At 41.4% G+C, this 20,277-nt stretch overlaps 1 protein-coding gene across 1 annotated transcript in view; it reads right to left on the bottom strand.

The window, feature by feature from the left end:
* The window catches only part of RAB2A (RAB2A, member RAS oncogene family), a 45,605-nt gene extending 25,776 nt beyond the window's left edge, over positions 1-19,829 (bottom strand). The window contains exons 1-3 of the mRNA XM_083878524.1: positions 19,700-19,829; positions 7,789-7,860; positions 4,211-4,278 (exon numbers count right to left, since the gene is read on the bottom strand). Of these exons, the coding sequence (XP_083734650.1) occupies positions 4,211-4,278; positions 7,789-7,860; positions 19,700-19,745 (186 nt within the window). The 5' untranslated portion in view covers positions 19,746-19,829. The remainder of the gene's footprint in view (positions 1-4,210; positions 4,279-7,788; positions 7,861-19,699) is intronic.
* Between the last annotated feature and the right edge of the window lie 448 nt (positions 19,830-20,277).

The following is a 20,277-nucleotide window of genomic DNA, read 5'->3' as shown; positions in this document are numbered from 1 at the left end:
CTTCCTAAAGTGACATCATGGGTGTTAACAACAACTTAAGCTACTGGCACTGAAGTTCAGATGATGGTCATATTAAACAAACAGCAACAGGAGTAACTATTAAACAGACAAATCTCCCAGCCTCATCCTTCAGTCCATGGATCCATAAATAAGTTAATCCTCCCACATGGCAGCAAACACAGTCTGTGACTGATGATCAGACTAGTTTCAGAAACTAAAGCAGATCCTCCGTAAGTTCTTCACGTAACCTCACAGCAGTTTACAGAGGACCATGAGATGCAGCAGTATGTGTGCAGGTACCATGGTTAAAGAGTCAAATTAGGGAAAATGTATTAAAAGAATACACCAACTGCCCACAAACATATGAGTATGCTCTGAATACCAAAGCGAGTAGAAAATATCACAAAGTAAACAGTAAGTAAAGAGTTCTAGGGGCAAGCCCTACATCCTAGCAATTGTCAGAGTCACTAGGATGGATATTCATTTAATGAATGAAGAGAAATTTATTTGGTTCTAATAGATCCACACACTAGTTGCAAACACAAGTAAAAATTATTTTCCAAGAAGAATTAGTATATTCAGAACACCGGAAAGTGAAATATGCCTTTAACAATTATGCTCCAGTCTTCCACAAACATGCTATTTTATACAAGCTCTCAACTACTAAAAACCACCATCAATTCAATTTGAAAGTACACTTGTATGGAAATCAAGAAATTAGTTGAAATTAGTTTATAATTATTTCAGCTTTTAGTCTTTTTAAGGAGGACTAAAGTGCAATATATAAACATAATAATGAATTAATGTTTTTAAATCATGCATTTCCATGAAATAAAGCTGAAATACATACTAAAAATATAGTACTCAAGTACACAGGAAAAGTTCATTTTCATACCAATTTAGAGAACATCAGCATTAATTAGTGTCATCACAGATCTCTCCTACTTGTCTGACAGAAATATCCTTTTTCAATTACTGCTTATTTTTCCTCAACAACAATGACTTGTTAGTAACAGTCAATGCAATACAGAACATCCCCCTCAACAACAAAACCAAGGCCACTGACTCAGCCTGGTAACAAGCCCAGTTATCTCTCTACAACAATGAACTTTTTCTGAGGAGAAGCAATTTTAATATTTCTTAGTGTTATGCTGCTGCCACAAGACAACCAACCTTACCTACACAGATAATTTAAACTCAAAAAGCTTAACAGCTTCCAGAACAGTAATTTTAACCCTTACTTGCTGCTGTAAAACCACTTCTAGAGTTCCCTAAAAGTTATGTGTGCAGCTGACACTAGCTCAAACACCACACTTCCACAAAAGAGTTGCTTAAATTATCATAATAGGCAATTACCAACTGAGCAGTTTGGACAAAAGTATTTCTCAGTCCATCCAACTATGGGAAGCCATTACTAAGACTGGAGATGCAAGGAAAAAAAGAATCTAGTATCTAGAGACACACAGACAAACAATTTGGTCCAATATCGCCTCTTTACAGACCTAAAGACACCGAAAAGGAATAGTGAAACCCAAAGACTCACAGAGCTAAACACCTGGGCGTGCCACAGCACACACAGCAGTAAGCTTGCAGAGCCCAGCAGTGGGGAGATCCAGAACAGCCTGCAGCTGGGAGAGAACAACAGGACACTATTTGCTTGTGCAGACATGAACAGCAGTAAAGCTGAGACTGCAACACGTAACATTAAGAATGCAAAGGCCACACTGAGTATCTTTCATGGAATGTAGATTTTTATTTGGAGGGTTTTTTGTGGCTAGGTGTGTTTTTGCATCAGACTAGTTTAACTAGACTACCAGCTCACAGGACCAAATACTGGACTACAATTTCTAATAGGCATATGTGCATTCCTTAAGCCTATCTTTCAGTCTGGCCTCATCCAAAAGGAATTCAGTTAGTGTACTCCCTCATGGAAAACAGACTGCAGTAAAGAGAACTAACTTCTGTAATATGCTCTTAAATCCAAACTAGGATGATAACAAAAAAGTAAAATATTCTTGAGTTATCACACAAGAAGGACACACAAATGGATCTCAGACATGCAACAGTGTTAGGCTGTCCCTGTAAGGTGCAGCACATTCCTGCAGTGAGGTATGCTGCAGCTTCTGTATGTTCCCATTACTACGACACGCCTTTCTCTGGGCCTGCAGGGATCTGCTGAAGACAACACAAAATGAGCCCCGTTGCACAGAAATATCTGGCAAAAACCCCCTGAATTTTAGTGTTTGATTCTCTTAAGCTAGCAAGTTCATTGTTAAGCAATCCAAACAAATTTTATCGAGTTCTCCACTTCTTATGCCTCTGCTCAGGATGCATCCTGTTCAGTGATGGATTAAAAGCAGGTGTATAAGGCTAGCACCAAATCAGAGAAGGGTTAGTGCTGTGACTCAGTAAGCACCAACTGGAAACAAACATTTCCTGTGTTTCCTTAGCAACATCTGTAAAACAAACCCTCTCTCATTAAACAGAAGTTGTTGCAGCTTAATAAATATAGAGATAGCACCAGTAACAGCTACCAGTTTTGGCTAACAGAAAACCAAAAAACGCTCAATGCAGACAGAACACAGTAACCTTGGTCATTATGGACATTTGTGTACCTTAACACTCGTAAGTAAAATATTCCTTGAGAATCACCTCAGCATGTTTCTGATTTTTGCTATTCCTTCAACACCTTTGTACTCAAGATCACAAATGATACAGCAGAATTCAGATATGCTGACAAACCAAGACTGGATTAAAATAGAAATATCCTGAGTTTTAAAAATCAGACTACATACAGTTAAACTTTTAACTATGGCCAGTATACTGTCATTTATTGCATACAATTTATAAATTATTAAGTAGAACACCAGCATACAATCTACTCAGTGTACAAAAGCTTTCAATTAATATTTTTAATTTATGTATAATGTACTTAAGAAGCTGGCCAGAAAAAACCCCTGCTCAAACAGAGCTTATAAATTATAGTCAAAAGCACTTGAGTGTCCATTTTGGCTGGACAATTTGCACACATTCAAGACAACAAGCAGACAGCAAAGAGCCACTGAGGAGTCAGAGGCACCAGGAAAAGCATGATCTGCTGAAACACAGTTGAAGTTCATTTGTATCTAAGGAGATTAACAGATTCAATTCCAAAGCCGGTGAAAGACAGTAGCAAAATTAGTACTTTTGCCTACAGACAATCTGCCCCAATTTTAGAAAACAAGGACAAATATAGGTATGTAGTCACAAAGTCACACTATATACCAAGGGTTTGATTATAAAGCTACTTTTTATGCAGAGATTTCCTTATTTGTTGAACTTAATGCTCAGCCACCTTGGTAGTCTGCAATCCACAATTATAATAGTAAAAATGCCCAGGGCAGAAAAAGCCTAAACTAAGCTGACCATATAGTTCTATGCCTGTTTCTCAGAAGTTCCAAGGAGGCAGAGGTGTTAGGTGCCATTTCAAGGAAAGAACTTGTAAAATAAGTAAGGACTTACCTATGAAGTTCACTAAAATACTATATTTATCTACATTTTATATACACATGCACATATATAGGCATACATATATGAATGTGTGTCCCTTCACTGACTTGCTGAACCAAAAAGAGCACACACATAAGGCTAGGAATGACGTACCTGTCAGTTTCTAAAGATACCCTAAAATTCCTTTAGAAAAGGAAACAGGCAACTCTGTCTTAGGGAACAGTCAAATACATTTAAAGGATATAGCTACCAGTATGAACATCTTAAATCTTAATCCTGCCTCATCACAAGTGTAGACAGTGATGCTGACTGCTTTATAATAAAGGGACTGACATCACAAGAATAGCCAATACATATTCTTAACCTGAACCCTCCTTGAAAGTTAAAGTCTGAATTTTAGAAGGTGTTTTGAAACTTAAAGCATTTACCAGTCCCTTCTTGACTGAAATATTTACTGTCTTAAACTTGTGTTCTTCAGTCTTCTATGAAAAGTGAGCCACGTGTTTTCTTCTATCTTGGAAATGCAAAGGAGTTACAGTGCAAATGCCAAAGAATACATCATACCAAAAAAGGGAATATTAGCAAAATTTTAACTTTATAGAAACCAAAGAAAGCTGCAAGATGAAGTACATGGGATGCTGATGATAGAGAGTTTAGCCAGAATAAAGGAAAAGCTAGTGGAGCAACATGTTTAAATAATTTTTTATGATTCATTACTTACCGTATCCCATATCTGAAGCTTTATCTGTTTTCCATCAATAGTTATCATTCGAGCCCCAAATTCTACACCTAAACAGATTTTACAAAACATTACATTATTAGCACATATCAGAAAGAACAGTGGCAAGTACTATGAAACCAAGAACAAAAGTTTCAGTTCAGCCAATGTTGTAGGAAAATAATCTCTTTCACAACCTGCTTTAAGCCAATTTTCCAGCTGCTTGAAAGAACTTTCTAGAAGAAAGGTAACTGTTACTGTCTAAGTGTCTGGGAGGTATTTCCAACAAAGTTTTCCAAACCAGTTTGTAGCTCTAGATTAGAGGGAAAAATACACCTCTTTGAATGTAAACAGGAAATTGAAGAGTTGCAATTATTTTAACACTCTACCAATGACAGATTGCTGGGGCCAGTTTAGGTGACATTAAACCTATAATTCTTTATCAATAAATAAGCTATTAAGTGAGCATACAACAAGTCACCTTTAACAAGATAAATTTTATTGCTGTATTAATTAAAATCCACCCATCTTTAAGAAAAAAAGCTACTTCCAAAATTCTAGCTAGTTAATGATCCAAATTTTGTAACTGAGGGAAAAGAAAGTATGTTCCAAATAAACAAAAGTACCTTCTTCAGTGGAAAAATTCAGCCTTTTATACCCTTTTTAAAAGCAATTTTGAGGTCATTAACAGTAAATCAAGTATAACTTGAGGCCATTACTGCAGTAGTTAAAATCTAACAAATGGCTGGAGATAGCGGACATATTTAAAGGCTACCAAGCTTCCATTAATCAATAACCACTAAAAAAAAAAAAAAACAACCAAAAAAAAAAACCACCAAAAAACCAAACAAAACTGCTAGCTGAAGTTTCACTAAAATTGGGTCATTGCCTAAACTTGGACTCAAGACTCTCAATTAAGCAGCCCCGAGTTGAAATATTCCAAATGTCTCTCCAAAATTCAAAAGCTTGCTTAGAACATTTGAGGGTGCATTGCTGCTTCCTGTGGAATGGCTTTTGGGGAAAGTTCCCCAAACTTTTGGGCAGAGTTCCCCAACTGGATATTGGAGCCAAATAAAAGCCATTGGCCAAAGACCACTGTGCTCTTTAGCAACCAAATAATTTGCAGCAACTGTATGCAAAGAAATTGAAAGAATGGAGGTGGAGAGGCAGCAAGGAGGAAGCAGGTGAATGACATTGCTCTTCCTGAAGTTGACTGCAAAGGCGGGTATGTCTTTGGACTACTACACATGTAAACTCTGAAGGTTTTACCTGATCTTGAAATATGGCTATGGAGTTGCTGATTTAAATCTAACAATCATCTTAAATGTTTAGTTTCTGCACACAATCCCTTTTAAATATTTTTTTTTTTAATTTAAAAAATTTAAAAGGGTATTTATCCTACTCCATCAAAATATATGCCAGGAAAAAGTACTGAATTTGTAAAAACACAAACAGTTTGATGGCAAGGTTGTTCTTAAAGAAGGAATGGAAGTGTTTACAATAAGGGCATGTCCTACAGGCAGTGGGCAAAACAGCTGGAATGTTTACAATGGTTTATTTAATCTACACATTTTCAGGACTTTTAATACAACCATTAGGGCATTTAATTAGTTAAATTCAACCCACCCCATCTCACCCCTGCAGGGGCATTCATACAACTTTGAACCCATGCTCTTTATCTGCCTTTCCAAATCTGTTTGGGCAATTGGGAGAATCTGGCCAAAATACACATATGCCCTTGCAGTTAAAGAGGCATTTCTAGCCTCTTCTGATGCCTCTAGGGACTACTCAAAAACAGAGGCCAGACAAAATCAAGGGGAATAAAAAGCAGTTATATTTACTGAAAGACCTTAAGGTATATGTCAGGCAGATGAAGGCCACCCAGGGGCTCCACCCAAAAATGGATGACGGGTCACAGGTTTTCATAATTTTATAAGTTTGGTCTATTTGCATATTGAAATTAATCTTCCAATTACAGCATCAGGTAATGAAGTAATTTACTCCAAGTTTGCTGCCCCCCCAAATCACTTCTGTTTACATTTTCAAGGCCTGAGACAGTAAAGTGTCCTTGATTCCTAGACCTAGAGAGGAATTGTTTTGTCTGACCAAAATGGGAAAACAGTAGCAAACACTATATGGAGTTTATAGTTATATTCTAAAGAATTGCAAGACTACAAACATATGGAAAATATAAAAGCTAAAATCCTTCTTCCCTCCTTTTCAAGCAGCTTCCCAGGCTCCATTACTCCACCTTCATTATATGTTGCTTCTAGTTTCACCTCCTCATCTTACCAGCTTCAATTTCTGCTCTGCTCACAGATTTCAGCTAGTTGTATGCCAAGCTAAGAAAGAACTGGCACCACAACCACCCTGCTGAGGTGAAGCTGTTTCCCAGAGCAGATCAGATCAGATCAGTCTGAGGTGACAGGGCTGCCAAATGCATGAGTGACATGGAAGGTGTCATGCATTTGGCAGGCCTAAAGAAGAGATGACGATATTAAGTCATGCCTCCCTAAAGTACTCAGGCTCTTTCTTCAGCCAGAGTATCTGCTGCCAAGAGCTCAGAAATATCTGAAAACTGATGTTAGCCAAAGAATTTGAACTATACGACAGGCACACACAAGGTGTAGAAGGACTGTCAAGAGAAAGGGAATTCATAATCAAACCACCTGATACACTCTGTTACATGAAGAAAATCTGTTTATATTTCAAGCAGCTATTCCAGTACTCCCAAACACAGGGAGCCTACCTACTCCAGGGCACAAACTAAAAATAGAGACTAGAATACATTTTGTGCAAGGCTCATGATTAAAGCTGATAGGTTCCTTGAAAGAACATCAACAAGTTGAAAGGTTCTGCAACCTCCTCTGAGACTAGCATCTGTTATGCTTAACAGCAAAACTCATCTGCAGACTAAACTTGCCCTCAGAAGAATTTAGTGCCACACTATTGGTCTTATTTTGTGTGGAAAGACATATAAAAGCTTGTATTATTTACTGTAGTTATATCACAAGCAATGTGTTAACATATATTCATTCCCTCACTATCAAATCACACCTAACACAAATAGTCCATATCCAGTTGAAGAGTTGGGGAAAAAAAAATCCCTATACTTTACAAAAGCAAATGCATTCACACTTCAGCCCTCTATTCAAAAGTTAGTCTTCCCAAATAAATTCTTTATTCATTCACCTTTAAGGTTAACTTTCCTATAGTTTAACTTGTCTTCAAGGTTTTGTGGCTAGGCAAATTATGCTCCCTAGTGAAAAAAATGCCACTTCCATCACCAACAAGTGCATTTCAAGCTTGGACAATTTTTCTGTGCCCAGTTTTCAGCTTTTCTGAAGAAACAGTTTAGATACTGCAGCTATGAACTTTTTAAATTGTTTCATATTTGTACTCTCCCAATAAAAGATCCCCAATTGACTGTATGAGCAAACATATATCCATTAGCTAGAGATTCCCTGCCACCTTAATACAGCACAAATTCTGCACTTCCGCAGCACAACAAACTCATAAATGCACCCTGAGGTACCCCAACCACTTAACTGCTGACAGTGGGCAGCACAAAAGAGACCTACCAATAGTGAGATCGTGGACCGGTTGAAACCGCTTGTCTGTGAACTGTAACAATAAACATGATTTCCCAACACCTAAAAAAAAAGAAAAGAAATAAGTGTTACATTTAAAAACAAAAAAGGCCTGTAAAGGACCAATAGAAATTAATTTAAGGAAACTTTACATGTTGCTTGAAATTAATTACTAGAACTGAAGGTACCGAATCTCAAATACTTTGAAGTGTGTGAAACATTTTAATTACAGCTTTTAAAGTTCTAGAAACATTATAGTCAAAGCAGTTATTTTCAAAAACTGAACGAAAATGAATTATTCTTTGGAAAAAGTAGTTCTGCCTTCAAAATTAAGTGGAAAAATTTTCTAACAGACCTTCAAAGTACCATTTTATATCCTCTCTCCATAATAACTACAGGGCTTGCTACTCTTCACAACCCTTTATCTCCTTCTCGTTCAGCACTTCCAGCTTTCTCCCAAGCTAACTAGATCCTCAATAGCATCAGCCTCCCATCTATCTCCCTATTTTTCCTGAGGTAACTGCAGCAGGTCTGCTGTAAAACCACTATGCTGCTGCCCACTGGTCCCCCATAGGCCAAAAAGCAGCCCAAGAAGAACTGGCAGCAGCTGAGTTTACATTACAGTCAGACAGGTAACACAAACACCCCCCTCAGATAACCAACTCCTATCAGAAATCAGAGTAACTACTTCCCATTACATGGATACTAGTTGGCAACTGGGCAATTTCTTCTGTATGTGAATGCACAGAATAGCAGAAGTAAATGCAGTCAGCAGGAGAACTCAAACTACCTAGATTTGTAAACATACCACTTTCTACAGTTAATTTTTTCCTTCTTTTACTTGGAGGGGTTAATCTTCCTGTTCTGTGCAAACTTGATCTTTTCAGCCTTAAAAATTTGACAGCAATATATTTGGTTTAAACTCTGAGCTATTATCACATAACATACTATTCTGTAGCATCCATGTTCCTGCTGTACTTTGTTTTATCTGTCCAGCAAGATAAAGCCATTCTAACCACATACTAGAGGTCAGCAACAGTTCATCATAAGAGACATATCTAGTAATAAAAGATAGCAAACAAAGGGATAAGGAAAAGAGCCTCACTACTGACAAAAGATACGCATATCAGAGGTTTGCATATAATGACACTGGTCTTGCTAGTACCAAATTCAGCAGAATTTTTTAGTATGGTTTAATGAGGAAACAATGCCTACAGAAATATAAATCACCACTTGTCTTATTTTGGACTTTAATTCTAAGACTAGTAGCCAGTTTCAACAAAGTCTAACAGAAATAGGAAACCTGCATTTGGTTTTGTCACAACGTGAGCTGTGGCCAACTGATGACACTCAGATTAATATCCCAAACAATGCAGCAATTCCAACAGCCTAAGCTCATTGCTAGTGCTGCTGTCTCCACAGTATGCTCCTGTACATTTCTCCACACAGCTTAGATGAGTTCTGAAGCAATTCAGTTTCTGCTGGGTTAGCATGCTAATCTGACAAGAGTAGTGACAAAGCAAACAGAAATGCAGGGTCAGACAAGCAGCAGAGTTAGTTCAAACGAGGGAGAAGAAATGCAGCAGGCAGCAGCAGATCAATAACAGAGTGGCATGGAACTGAATCCAAGGCAAAACTTGCAGCATCTGCCTTACTAGATCTCTTTAGCTTTCTGGCTTATGATGGCAAGCTGTTAGAACACAAGCAGCTTTGAAGCAGGTACAGATTCTGTTCCTAAAAAATTAGTAAACGTAACAGAAGTGGAGGAATAAAGGGGAAAAGCACTGCAGGCAAGAAAGAAACAGAGAAAGGCAGAGTATGGGAGCTATAGGGATAGAACACAAAACTGTAGGTAATTTAAAAATATTAAAAATTCTACCCAGAGAAGAGCTCTTATCACAGCTGATGAGTGATCCCACCAGGGGAGAGGACTACACTAGACCTGCTTGTTTGCAGACAGAGATGGGCAGGTGGGAGATGTGGTGGCTGGAGGCTGTCTGGGGCACAGTGGTCATGAAATTAAAGAATTTTCAACATTTGGTGAAACAAGAAGGAGGATCAATAAAACTTCTACACTGGACTTCCGCAGGGCAGACTTTGGCCTATTCACAAGATGGATTCAGAGAGCTCCTTGTGAAGCAGCCCCTAAAAATAAAGGAGTCCAGGAAGGTTGGGCATGCTTCAAAACAGAAATCTTGTTCAAACAGACTGTCCCTGTGTGCCAAAAGATGAGCTGACAAGAAAAACGACCAGCTTGGATGAGCAAGGAGCTCTTGAAGGAACCAAGGAAAAAAAAAGAAGGTGTATTACCTTTGGAAGTAGAGTCAGGTATCTCCAGAAATGCTTAAAGGAATTGCTAGGTCATGCAAGAAAAAAATTAGAGAGTCAAAAGCCCATTCAGAGCTCAACGTGGCCACTTCTGTAAAGGACAATAAAAATATTTTTATAAATACATTAATGGCAAAAGGAAGGGCAAGGACAACCTCCATTCTCTATTAGGTGAGAGAGGGAATTTAGTAACTAAAGATGAGGAAAAGGCAGTACTTCACACCTTCTTTGTTTTAGTTTTCAACAGAAAGACAGGCTGTCCTCAGGACAACTGTCCTCCTGGGCTAGTAGATGGTGTCAGGGAGCAGAATGGTCCCCTCCCTTATGCAGGACAAAGCAGCCAAAGACCTGCTGAGCCACTGAGATGCTCACAGATCTATGGGACCAGATGGGATTCATCCTAGGGTGATAAGGGTACTGGCAGATGGGCTTGCAAGGGTGGTCTCCATCACCTACCATCAGTGCCAGCTCAGCTAGGAAGTCCCGGCTGACTGGAAGCTGGCCAGTGTGACATCCACCCACGGGAAGGAAGATCTAGGAAACTACAGGCCAGTCAGCCTGACCTCAGTGCTCAGCAAGATTACTGAGTGCCATACAACACCTACAGGATGGCCAGGGTATCAGACCCAGCCAGCATGTATTTAGGAGGGGCAGGTTGTGTTTGACAAGCTGGTCTCCTTTTATGACCAGGTGACCCATGTGGTGGATGCAGGAAAGGCTGTGGATGTTGTCTACCAGGACTGCAGCAAGGCCTTTGGCACTGTCTCCCACAGCACACTCCTGGAAAAGCTGGCAGCCTTCAGCTTTGACAAGTGCTCTCTTCACTGGGTTAGGAACTGGCTGGATGGCCAGGCCCAGAGAGTGGTGGTGAATAGTGCTGCATCCAGTCATTACTGGTGTCCCCCAGAGATCATTGCTGGAGCCAGTCCTGTTTAATATTAATGATCAGGATGAGGGATGAGTCCACCATCAGTAAATTTGCAGATGACACTGAACTGGGAGCATGTGTCAATCTGCTGGAGAGTAGGGGGGCTCTGCAAAGAGACCTGGAACAGTTGGATGGATGGGCAGAGTCAAATAAGATGAAGTTTAACAAGTCCAAATACTGAGTCCTGCACTTTGCCCACAATAACCCCCTGTAACGTTGTAGGCTGGGGCTGGTGTGGCTGGACAGTGCCCAGGCAGAAAGGGACCTGGGGGTGCTGGTGACAGCAGCTGAACATGAGCCAGAAGTGTGCCCTGGTGGCCAAGAGGGCCAATGGCATCCTGGCCTGGATCAGGAATGGTGTGGCCAGCAGGAGCAGGGAGGTCATTCTTCCCCTGTCCTGGGCACTGGTGAGGCCACACCTGGAGTGCTGTGTCCAGTTCTGGGCCCTCAGTTTAGGGAGGACATTGAGACACTTGAGCACGTCCAGAGGAGGCAACGAGGCTGGTGAAGGTCTTGGAACACAAACCGTGTGAGGAATGACTGGGGGAGCTGGGGCTGTTTAACCTGGAGAAAAGGAGACTCAGGGGTGAGCTTATTACTCTATACAACTCCCTGAAAGGTGGCTGTAGCCAGGTGGGAGCTGGTCTCTTCTCCCAGGCAATCACTGACAGAGAGGACACAGTCTCAAGCTGCCTCAGGGGAAGTTTAGGTTAGACACCTGAAAACGTGTTTAAAAAAGGACTGGTGTGGCACTCAGTGCCATGGTTTAATTGATAAGGAGGTGTTAGGTTAGGTCATGGGCTGGACTTCAGGATCTCAAAGGTCTTTTCCAACCCAGCTCATTCTGTGAACAATGTTTATAAATACAGGTAACTTTTAGATCACTAATGAAATAAAACTACCCCATCAGAGAACATAATGACCACCTCACTTACAAAAAACATGTAAGTCACACCAGAAATAGCTTTTGCCATTAACCTTGCAAAGTGATTTCAGTATCAACAGACAAACCAAAACCTTACACCAATCCAATATTCCTGCACAAATGTTGGAACAGTATTTCAAAATCTAATCACTTAAAATGACATTTTATTAGGTATTCCAGCACTAGCTCTCAAGCAATCTGGTATTTCTTCTCCTTGTTAGGCTGGTGACCAAGTCAGTTGAAATGAGCACACAAACACCACCCTCAGCAGAGCAAAGATGACAGACAAGCAGAGCCTCTTTGATGCAAGCCCTGTCTCAGACTGGCACAAGATGACGGCACCTCCAGTCACTCCTCCATGGCAGGACTTTCAGGAGCAGACTGCAGACTGATGGGCTCACGCAGACAAACAGAAGAAATAACTAGTTTCTCTTTAACGCCATTCCTGCTACTTCGGAACCTTCCAACAAAAAAATCCCATCTGAAAATCCCTAGGTTCTGTACTGCTGTTGACTGAAATAGAGGTTTCATTTTAATTTTATAGTTTTAAGATATTGCATGTTTGCATCACAAAAGTTCTTATGTAAATAGTTTGTAGCCCAAATCACTTCCAGAGCTTGAGCAAACTCCCATATCATAGACAGGAACATGTATCAGAGACAGGAGCAGTATATGAATGCCTGAGCAGTTTATCACCCTGTGACACAAACAAGCTACAAGGATCAGTTAACAGCTGCAGGCAGCTCATTCTGTGGCATGCAGGTGGTTTAAAGTAACTACACCGGTTAACTCTAAGAACAGAGTGGCTGCTGACCAGTATCTTGTTCACCTAGTGCTGTAATTTTACACCTGAAATGATGCAGATACTGTGAAAAGTAGCTGAGCATGTCCTGATGATAGTCAATTGCAGAATGCAAAAGGGATTGATTCAGTTATTTAACTCATTCTCCATTTTACTGCCACAATTATTTTAATGTAGCTTCAGATAAACCACACCAGGAAAAAAAAAATCTAGTATTTTCATATGAGAGAGCTTGGATACACTTCAGCAACCACAGTAAACAAAAGCTCTTGCTTAGGAACACATGAAAACAATGGATTACGTGTTCAGAGGGAAGGCAGCTTGCTTTTTTGCAAGTGTCTGCTTTAGGATCCCTTCATTGCTTCTTAGTACTCAAAAAATTATGGGAAGTAGAACTTGTGCTACAGTAATTTTACCCTCCAGCTCTAAATTCCAAACCAGCAGACCGAGTTGATTCTCCAAATTCCTTTGACTCCCTTAACAGCTTCCTCTTAATTTGGGTGGAATCCTTGCGGTCAGTTTCCTTAGACAAGGCATTGCCAGAACTTTGCTGTTGTCCACTTTGGCCCAGCTTCACACCATCCTTCCTTATGTACTTGTGTTTATTTCAGGGCTCAGCAGTAAAGCCACCTTTCTCCCTTCTCACTCACATGCAACAAGCACAGAGAGAAAAAAAAAAAAAAAAAAAAAAAAAAAAAAGGCAGCTCTGGAACCACAGCACGGGTGATGTTACAGCTAAACCAGCCTCTGGCTAAAAGAGCTAATTTGCTTCCTTCTCCCCTTCCTGACTCCCTGTGAATAGGGCAAGGAAAGTTCAGTTACTGGCTGAGTCAGATGTGCACTACTGAATATGAGGAAAACTTTCAGGCTTTTCTTACCTCTAGACAAAACTCATCAGTGCACCTTGCTCATCATGTTTGCCTTGAAAGGCTGGCCTGGTTCAAAACTAAAAATGGATCAAAAAGAGGGTAGGGGGAGGTTAAGAAATTCCTTACTTCTCACCTAAGCACCACTGTAGCTCAAGAAAGGTGACAGAGGAAAAGAACTGCAGTAGTAGTCCTCCCAATTGTGGAATAAAAACTGAATGCTAAAGAAAAATCTGTTAATCTGCCTGCTGTCTCTGGTGAGTAGACTCACTCCCTCCCACACAGCTCCACCTCCTTACCCAAAAGGGCTCTTGCACTCTTTTGAGCATAACTACTATTTGTTTAGTTTTGTTTTTTAAATCATTTTTGTGAGCTGAGCTGGCTCTCTGAAGGATCACACGAGCAGTGATGCTGACAGCTAAGAAGCAGCAGAGCTCACAGTTGAGACAAGAAATGGTAACAAGGTCTACTCATTTTGGCAGCAGATAAACCCTGGATTAATTCAACAGTCTCACAGAACTATTTTTCTTGTACTTGATAGTGATCAATCAGTCCACCACACACACAGATGAAGACCTACTTCCCTTTGATATCTTGCTCTCACTAATCTTCCTACTTCCAGTTTCCTTCCTTGAAAGCACTCCAGACTGTGGAAAGCACAGCCACAAGGCCAAATGACCTGATTCAAGCACTAAAGAAGAAGTTAACCTGAAAAGCAGGTAGTTTTCTACTGTATTAATGGATGGATCCAGACCATGGCAGACTACCAAAGTCAGCACGAGGTAAGGGGAGCAAGAACTCCTTCTTTCACATGTAACCAACTATGTCAGCTTGGATGTCCATGAAACCAGTGCCACAATACCAACTAAGCTGAAACACACTTCTTACTTTCTCACACTCCTTTAGAAAAACCAACAAAAATAAATCTTAAAGACAGGGTAACACAGTTTCAAATAATAGGTAAGATTATATATATGATTATTTTATATATATATAATATATATAAATAGATTATTATTTAGATGATACACATAAGAACACAGATTTTAAAACTAACTTTGAATTTAACCAGGTAATTACACATTACAAATGTCACAAGATATATACCTCTAATCTGGTTTATGAGATACTTTTAGCTCTTTCCAGTAGTCTGCAGAGCTTCCAGATGTTTCATAAGCCCTTTTCTAATTACAGTTCATTCCCTCTCTCCTCCCTTTCCAGCCACAGCAACTTTATGCAACTTTGGGAAGTGCAGCATTACCTTTTCCCAGGCCTAGGCATAACAAGACATGAACCTAAAGCAAAGATTTTTCTTATTGTCTTCTCAGTCAGTTATGTCTTAGACAGAACTCAACCATCAAATGGGAAAGCTGTATTTAAATTTATAGGAAGGAGAAACTAAAAAATTCCAAACTGTCACATACAGAGCAAAGGGAGTTCACATACAGATGTAAATGGACAAGAACCGAAGAAAAACAACCTCCAAAATCCTTCACAATGCCCATGTAATTCTGGGAACAGTAATAAAAATGGCTCTGTTAAAGCTGATTGAGCCTCTACACTTTAACATTTTCAATAGCATCTCTGAAGCCAATGATGTAAATTTCTCTTTTCTCATAACTATTAGCACAGGCCTACAAAGTTAAAGGAGCTGTTCAGCTTTACCATATTTCAGTTTGTATGGCACTGCTCCACTGCTAACTGTAGGTTTTAAAAATAAGTAAAAAATATTTCCAAATAAAATTAAGCTACATTTGAGTCTGTAAAAATGCTTCTTCATGTTCTGCATGGTCACAAATCACTTAGAAACTACCAGCCCTTCATAATAATATGTATTTAGATTAAACTGGGGATAGGGCTGGGTTAGATTTTTTTTTTTGAGTGGCAAGGTGTTTGGGGTTTCTTTAAAACAAAGTGTTAGAATTATTACAAGTGTGCACACCAGCAGCCTCATGAAACCATTTGTATGGACATATAGTTTGTTAATTATAGTTAACAACTTCTAAGAGGCTAAGAGGATGTTCTTATACAACACCTAATATCTGCTCTTTTGGGATTAAAGCATCATTGAAAGGGTCTCAAAGCAAGATATAAGTAGTACAGACCTGGTTTTCAGCACAAACAAGTTCTCAATCTATCACAGGGTATTAACACCAGCTCTGGCGAGATGAAAACTGGTTTGGCGAAGAAATACTATTACATACTTAGGGAAAATAAGGCCAAAAGACTCTGGTCATACACATCACTAGCTAATAACACCTGCTGTTCCAGAGCAAAGTGCAAAGTCACTAGAAATATTTCACAAAGGGGACTGAAAAAGAAAGTAAATTCAATTGCTTAATTTCAGCATTTGAAGTCTCCTAGATAAGTGAAATGGTTGACTAGACAGCTTACTTTACTCCAGAGAGTGAGGAGAATTAGATCACCGAACAATTATATTTTCTTTCATCATTGCCTCCTAATAAGAATAACTCAGAGATACTCTTGGTCTAGGAGCAGCAACTATCTGCTGAAATTGAAAGGCAAGTGAAAGCCCATTATGTAAAAAGCTCAGAGAGTTGCTGCAGTAACACATTCAAGAAGAGCAGGTGGACCTGCTCATGGAAAATGCAGCAACAGTGCTCCTAAAAAGACATTTAGATAGGCTACAACTGGCAAGGCACGTTGGTGGCAGGAAATCTGACCATTGCAAAACTGGAACTTGAAGGATCCTAAAGTTCAGGAGCATCCTCTGGTGGAATCTAGCAAACATAGTCTAACATAAGAAAATTGTGATTAATGTGTATTATTCTGAAAAAATATACAAGATTTCTTGTATGTTTCCCAGTTTATTCCCGCATGGTACACTGCTGGTAACAAACATGTAAATAAAGAAGATTTTACCATCATACAGAAAAAGATCTAAAATAAAAAAGTGACAGATTTCCAGACACCAACTGCACAGACAGTTCTCATTTGCCAAGAGTATTAATCCTAGCTCAGATCAAAGTCCATCTCAGCTTCAACTGGTGACCAAAGGCGGATGTATAGGGAAGAGTGGATGAAGACACCAACTCCTACTGGCAACCAAAACGGAAGACACCATCAACCATAATGGCAAAGGTCTCAGAGGTACAGCCCTAAGCAGCAGGCATCACACACGCTTCTAAATGAACTTGCAAACTCCTACAGTGCTTTGGAAATAGCCAGATGAAAGGGTTTTTCCTCAAACTCTCACAGTAGTCAGTATTCCATAATACTTTTATTCTTCTCTTGAACTCCACAGCTAGTGATCCACTGCTACAACGTAAAAACCACACAGATTTGTGGCAATGTTATTTGAGAACCTGATACCCAGCCATGCCATTTCAGGTCTCTCCCATAACAGAAAACTAACTAGATCCTAAACCAGTTCCAATTATACAGAAAACTATTTTTATATTAAAAATACAATTAAAAACCAGATTAGAAGCAATCCTATGTTCATAAAGCTACTGTGACTGAAGTACCAGAAAAAGAAAAAAACTCAGTGAATGCCAATGACCAACGAAACAGGGAATGCAAAGGGACAAGAACTGTTGAGCACAAAGCAGTCAGTCTCTGTGGCTGTCATTTTAAGAGACAGAGATTATCCTGAATTCCTGTGTTTAAGCAGATGAAAGCATGTGGAATCACAATTCAGAGAAGGCACATACAGGTGTCTTGTATAACTCCAGGGGGTTTTTGTTGGTTTGCTTAAGGATGGCACAACCTACTTTGTTTTTTAGTGCTGAACGAGGAGCTAAATGTTAACATCTGTCCTCAGCTGAGTCTCTTAGTTTTCTCCTACAGTTTGTTTACAACTAATTGCTGAGTCACCAGGCAGCTGAGGCATTTCCAAAGCCTCTAAATCAAATACCAGAAACAAATTTCTTGATTGCTATGAAGCCTACATGGTCTGCCAGGCCAGTGGCACATCTTCACTGGGTGGAACACTGAGGGAAACCATGGAAACTGAAGAGGACAGTCACCATCCACTCTTAATTTCCATAGTCAGAACTTTGAGTTCAACTGTCTTTCTCTGAGGAAGAGCAGTAATACCTAGACCACCACCATCATCTTGGCAACTGTGCACAACATAAATTGCTCTTCAGTACTAGCTCTATGAGAATACTTAAAAGACTCACAGGAGGTTTAAATAAAAGCAAAACCAACTTAACACTACTGACATATTCAATTAACTTCAAGAATAATCATTGCAGTTGTTTTAATTATCTTTCTATAGCAACTCAAGAATACAAGCCATAAGAATTAAAAAAAACTAACCAAAAAGCCAACAGCAAATTTGTGAGCTGTTTTCCTCTCTGTGTTTCCTGTTTCATACTCTTCTGATATTTGGCTCTTAAGCAGCTGCAACAACTTCAGAAGTGACACATCCACTCCGCATTTCACATTTCAAGCAACTCAAATGCAAGAGTGTAGTACAGACCATTACACTGAGGGTATTTATTTGTAAAAATTTAATCACTATACAGTCAATGTACCAAAGCAACTGCAGGCTGCTGTTTACCACTTGAATAACTACAGGTTTGAGAGATGCACCAGAACTAACCACCTGCTCTGACACACTGTCATTCTGAACTGTGCAATACCATCTTGCATCACCCTGGCCTGACAAACCTCTTCTTACTTCTCCTGAATTTGCACAAGTGCAAATGCTGTCCTACTGTCCTGGCTTGATGAACTGTTGCTCAGGTAAACACCAACAAAAATCAGAATTTTCAGTTATCATCTACAGCCCAATGCTTCCAACATGGTCATTACACCTGTGATACATTTCTAAAGATTCATTTGTACTACAACTGCTACTGCAGAAGCCTAAAACGCTTTCAGAGCTTAAATGTAAGTTTAAAATGCAGATAAAAGTCACATAGTAGTTGCATCCAATGTATTTAACAACTTCATGTATAATGCAACTGCAATGCATAATTATAATCCACCAACAGGTAATTTGGTTCATAGGTATGAAGTACAATTATGCAGGCACACTCAGAATAGCACCTAAAATAACAGGTGTGTCATCAAACGTATTAAAGAAGGCATTTAGACAGGTATGAGGAAAACAACAAGGAAAATGCACAACACACAGCTAACTAAGTTAGCTACCTTGTCCTGACAGCAGTCTGATCAAAGTATGCTACTCTCATCCATACTAGGCCAAGGAAGCATAGAATACATTGGCAAAGGGGCTTCAAGCAGCAACTCCTATGAGCACATGGCTATGCCAGAGGCATTTGTGAGCATTACTATGTGTCACACAGCTGCCACTTACAAACAGAATGGAGTAAGTTTTTAAGGAATGCTCAAGGCTGTGTTGGATGGGGCTTTGAGCAATGTGGTCTAGTGGGACATGTCCCTGCCCAAAGCGGGGGGGGGGGGGGGGGCGGGGGTGTGACTGGATCATCTTTAAGCCTCACTCCAATTCCTTGATACTCTATGATTCAATATATTTTTAAAAAGCAACAAGAAACATCTGAAAAAGCAGTGGTGTGTGTACATAAATACACATTTAGAAAAAGGTCCCTTTAAATCAGACTGGAAGAGACAGGGCATTTAATTTTCTTTTGACAGCTGTCTTCACACAGTTTGCCACCGTAGAGACTGGAAAGGGCATCCTTGCAGCCTGAGCTGAAGGAAACTCAAAGCAACAAGACAGAAACTCATCACAAAACTGCGGGGTGGAGTGTGGCCTCGCTGCCACAGGGCTGCCAACCACGGGCACTGCCCAGGTACAAGTTTCGCTGTGACAGCGCCTTCTCCCTCTGCGCTCCCCGCTCCGCCGCCGCGGGCAGGGCGGTGCAGGGCCCAGCTGCCCCGCAGCCCTGGGGCAGGCCCGGAGGCGGCTGCCCGCGGCCCAAGGCCATGGGAGACAAGGCCGAGCGGCGGGCGGGGCCGGCGCAGGGCGGGGGGAGACGCCGCCTCTTCCCCGCGCGGAGCCACCACGTCGCGGCCCTCACTGCCAACACTGCGGAAATGGGCGCCGGAGCCGGGCCTTCCCCTCCGCCCCCCGCCCCGCTGCGGCCGGGCTGACCCACCTGTGTCCCCGATGATGATGTACTTGAAGAGGTACGCGTAGGCCATGGCCGCTCCCGGGCTGCGCTCCCGGGCTGTCCCGCTCCGGCTCCGGCGTGAGGCGCGCTGGCCGCCCGGGCTGGCGCTGCGGAGAGGCGGAAACGGGTTAACGGCCCCGGGCGGCGCCTCCGCCCGCTCGCCCCCTCCTGCCTCTGCCTCCGCCCCCGCCGGCGGACGGGCTCTGCTCGCTCGGTCCTGCTGTCCGCCTTCCCTCCCTCCCTCCCTCCCGCCGCGACCCCGCGGGCGCCGGGAAAGGCAGAAGGCGGCGGCGGCGGCGAGAACAATAAACAGGCGCCGAGCGGCCCCCGGACCCTCCGGCGACGTCAGCGCCCGCCCCTCGCGCCGCCCCGCCCCGACCCGGAAATGCTGGGGCTGGGCCCGCCTCCCCCGCCAAGCGCCGGGCGGGGCTGGGCCGGGGGCCGGGGGGTGCCCGGGGGGGCCGGGCCCGATCCAGGCTCGGCCAGGCTGGGAAAGGTCTCTGGGGTCATCGAGTCCCGCCTACGACCAAACACCGCCATGTCAACCAGTGCCACGTCCAGTC

The sequence above is a fragment of the Zosterops lateralis genome (assembly GCF_965231275.1).
Source record: "Zosterops lateralis genome assembly, chromosome: 1".
NCBI classification, from domain to species: domain Eukaryota; kingdom Metazoa; phylum Chordata; class Aves; order Passeriformes; family Zosteropidae; genus Zosterops; species Zosterops lateralis.
Note: the sequence above shows the minus strand (reverse complement) of the source record. Positions and strands in the feature narration are given on the sequence as shown.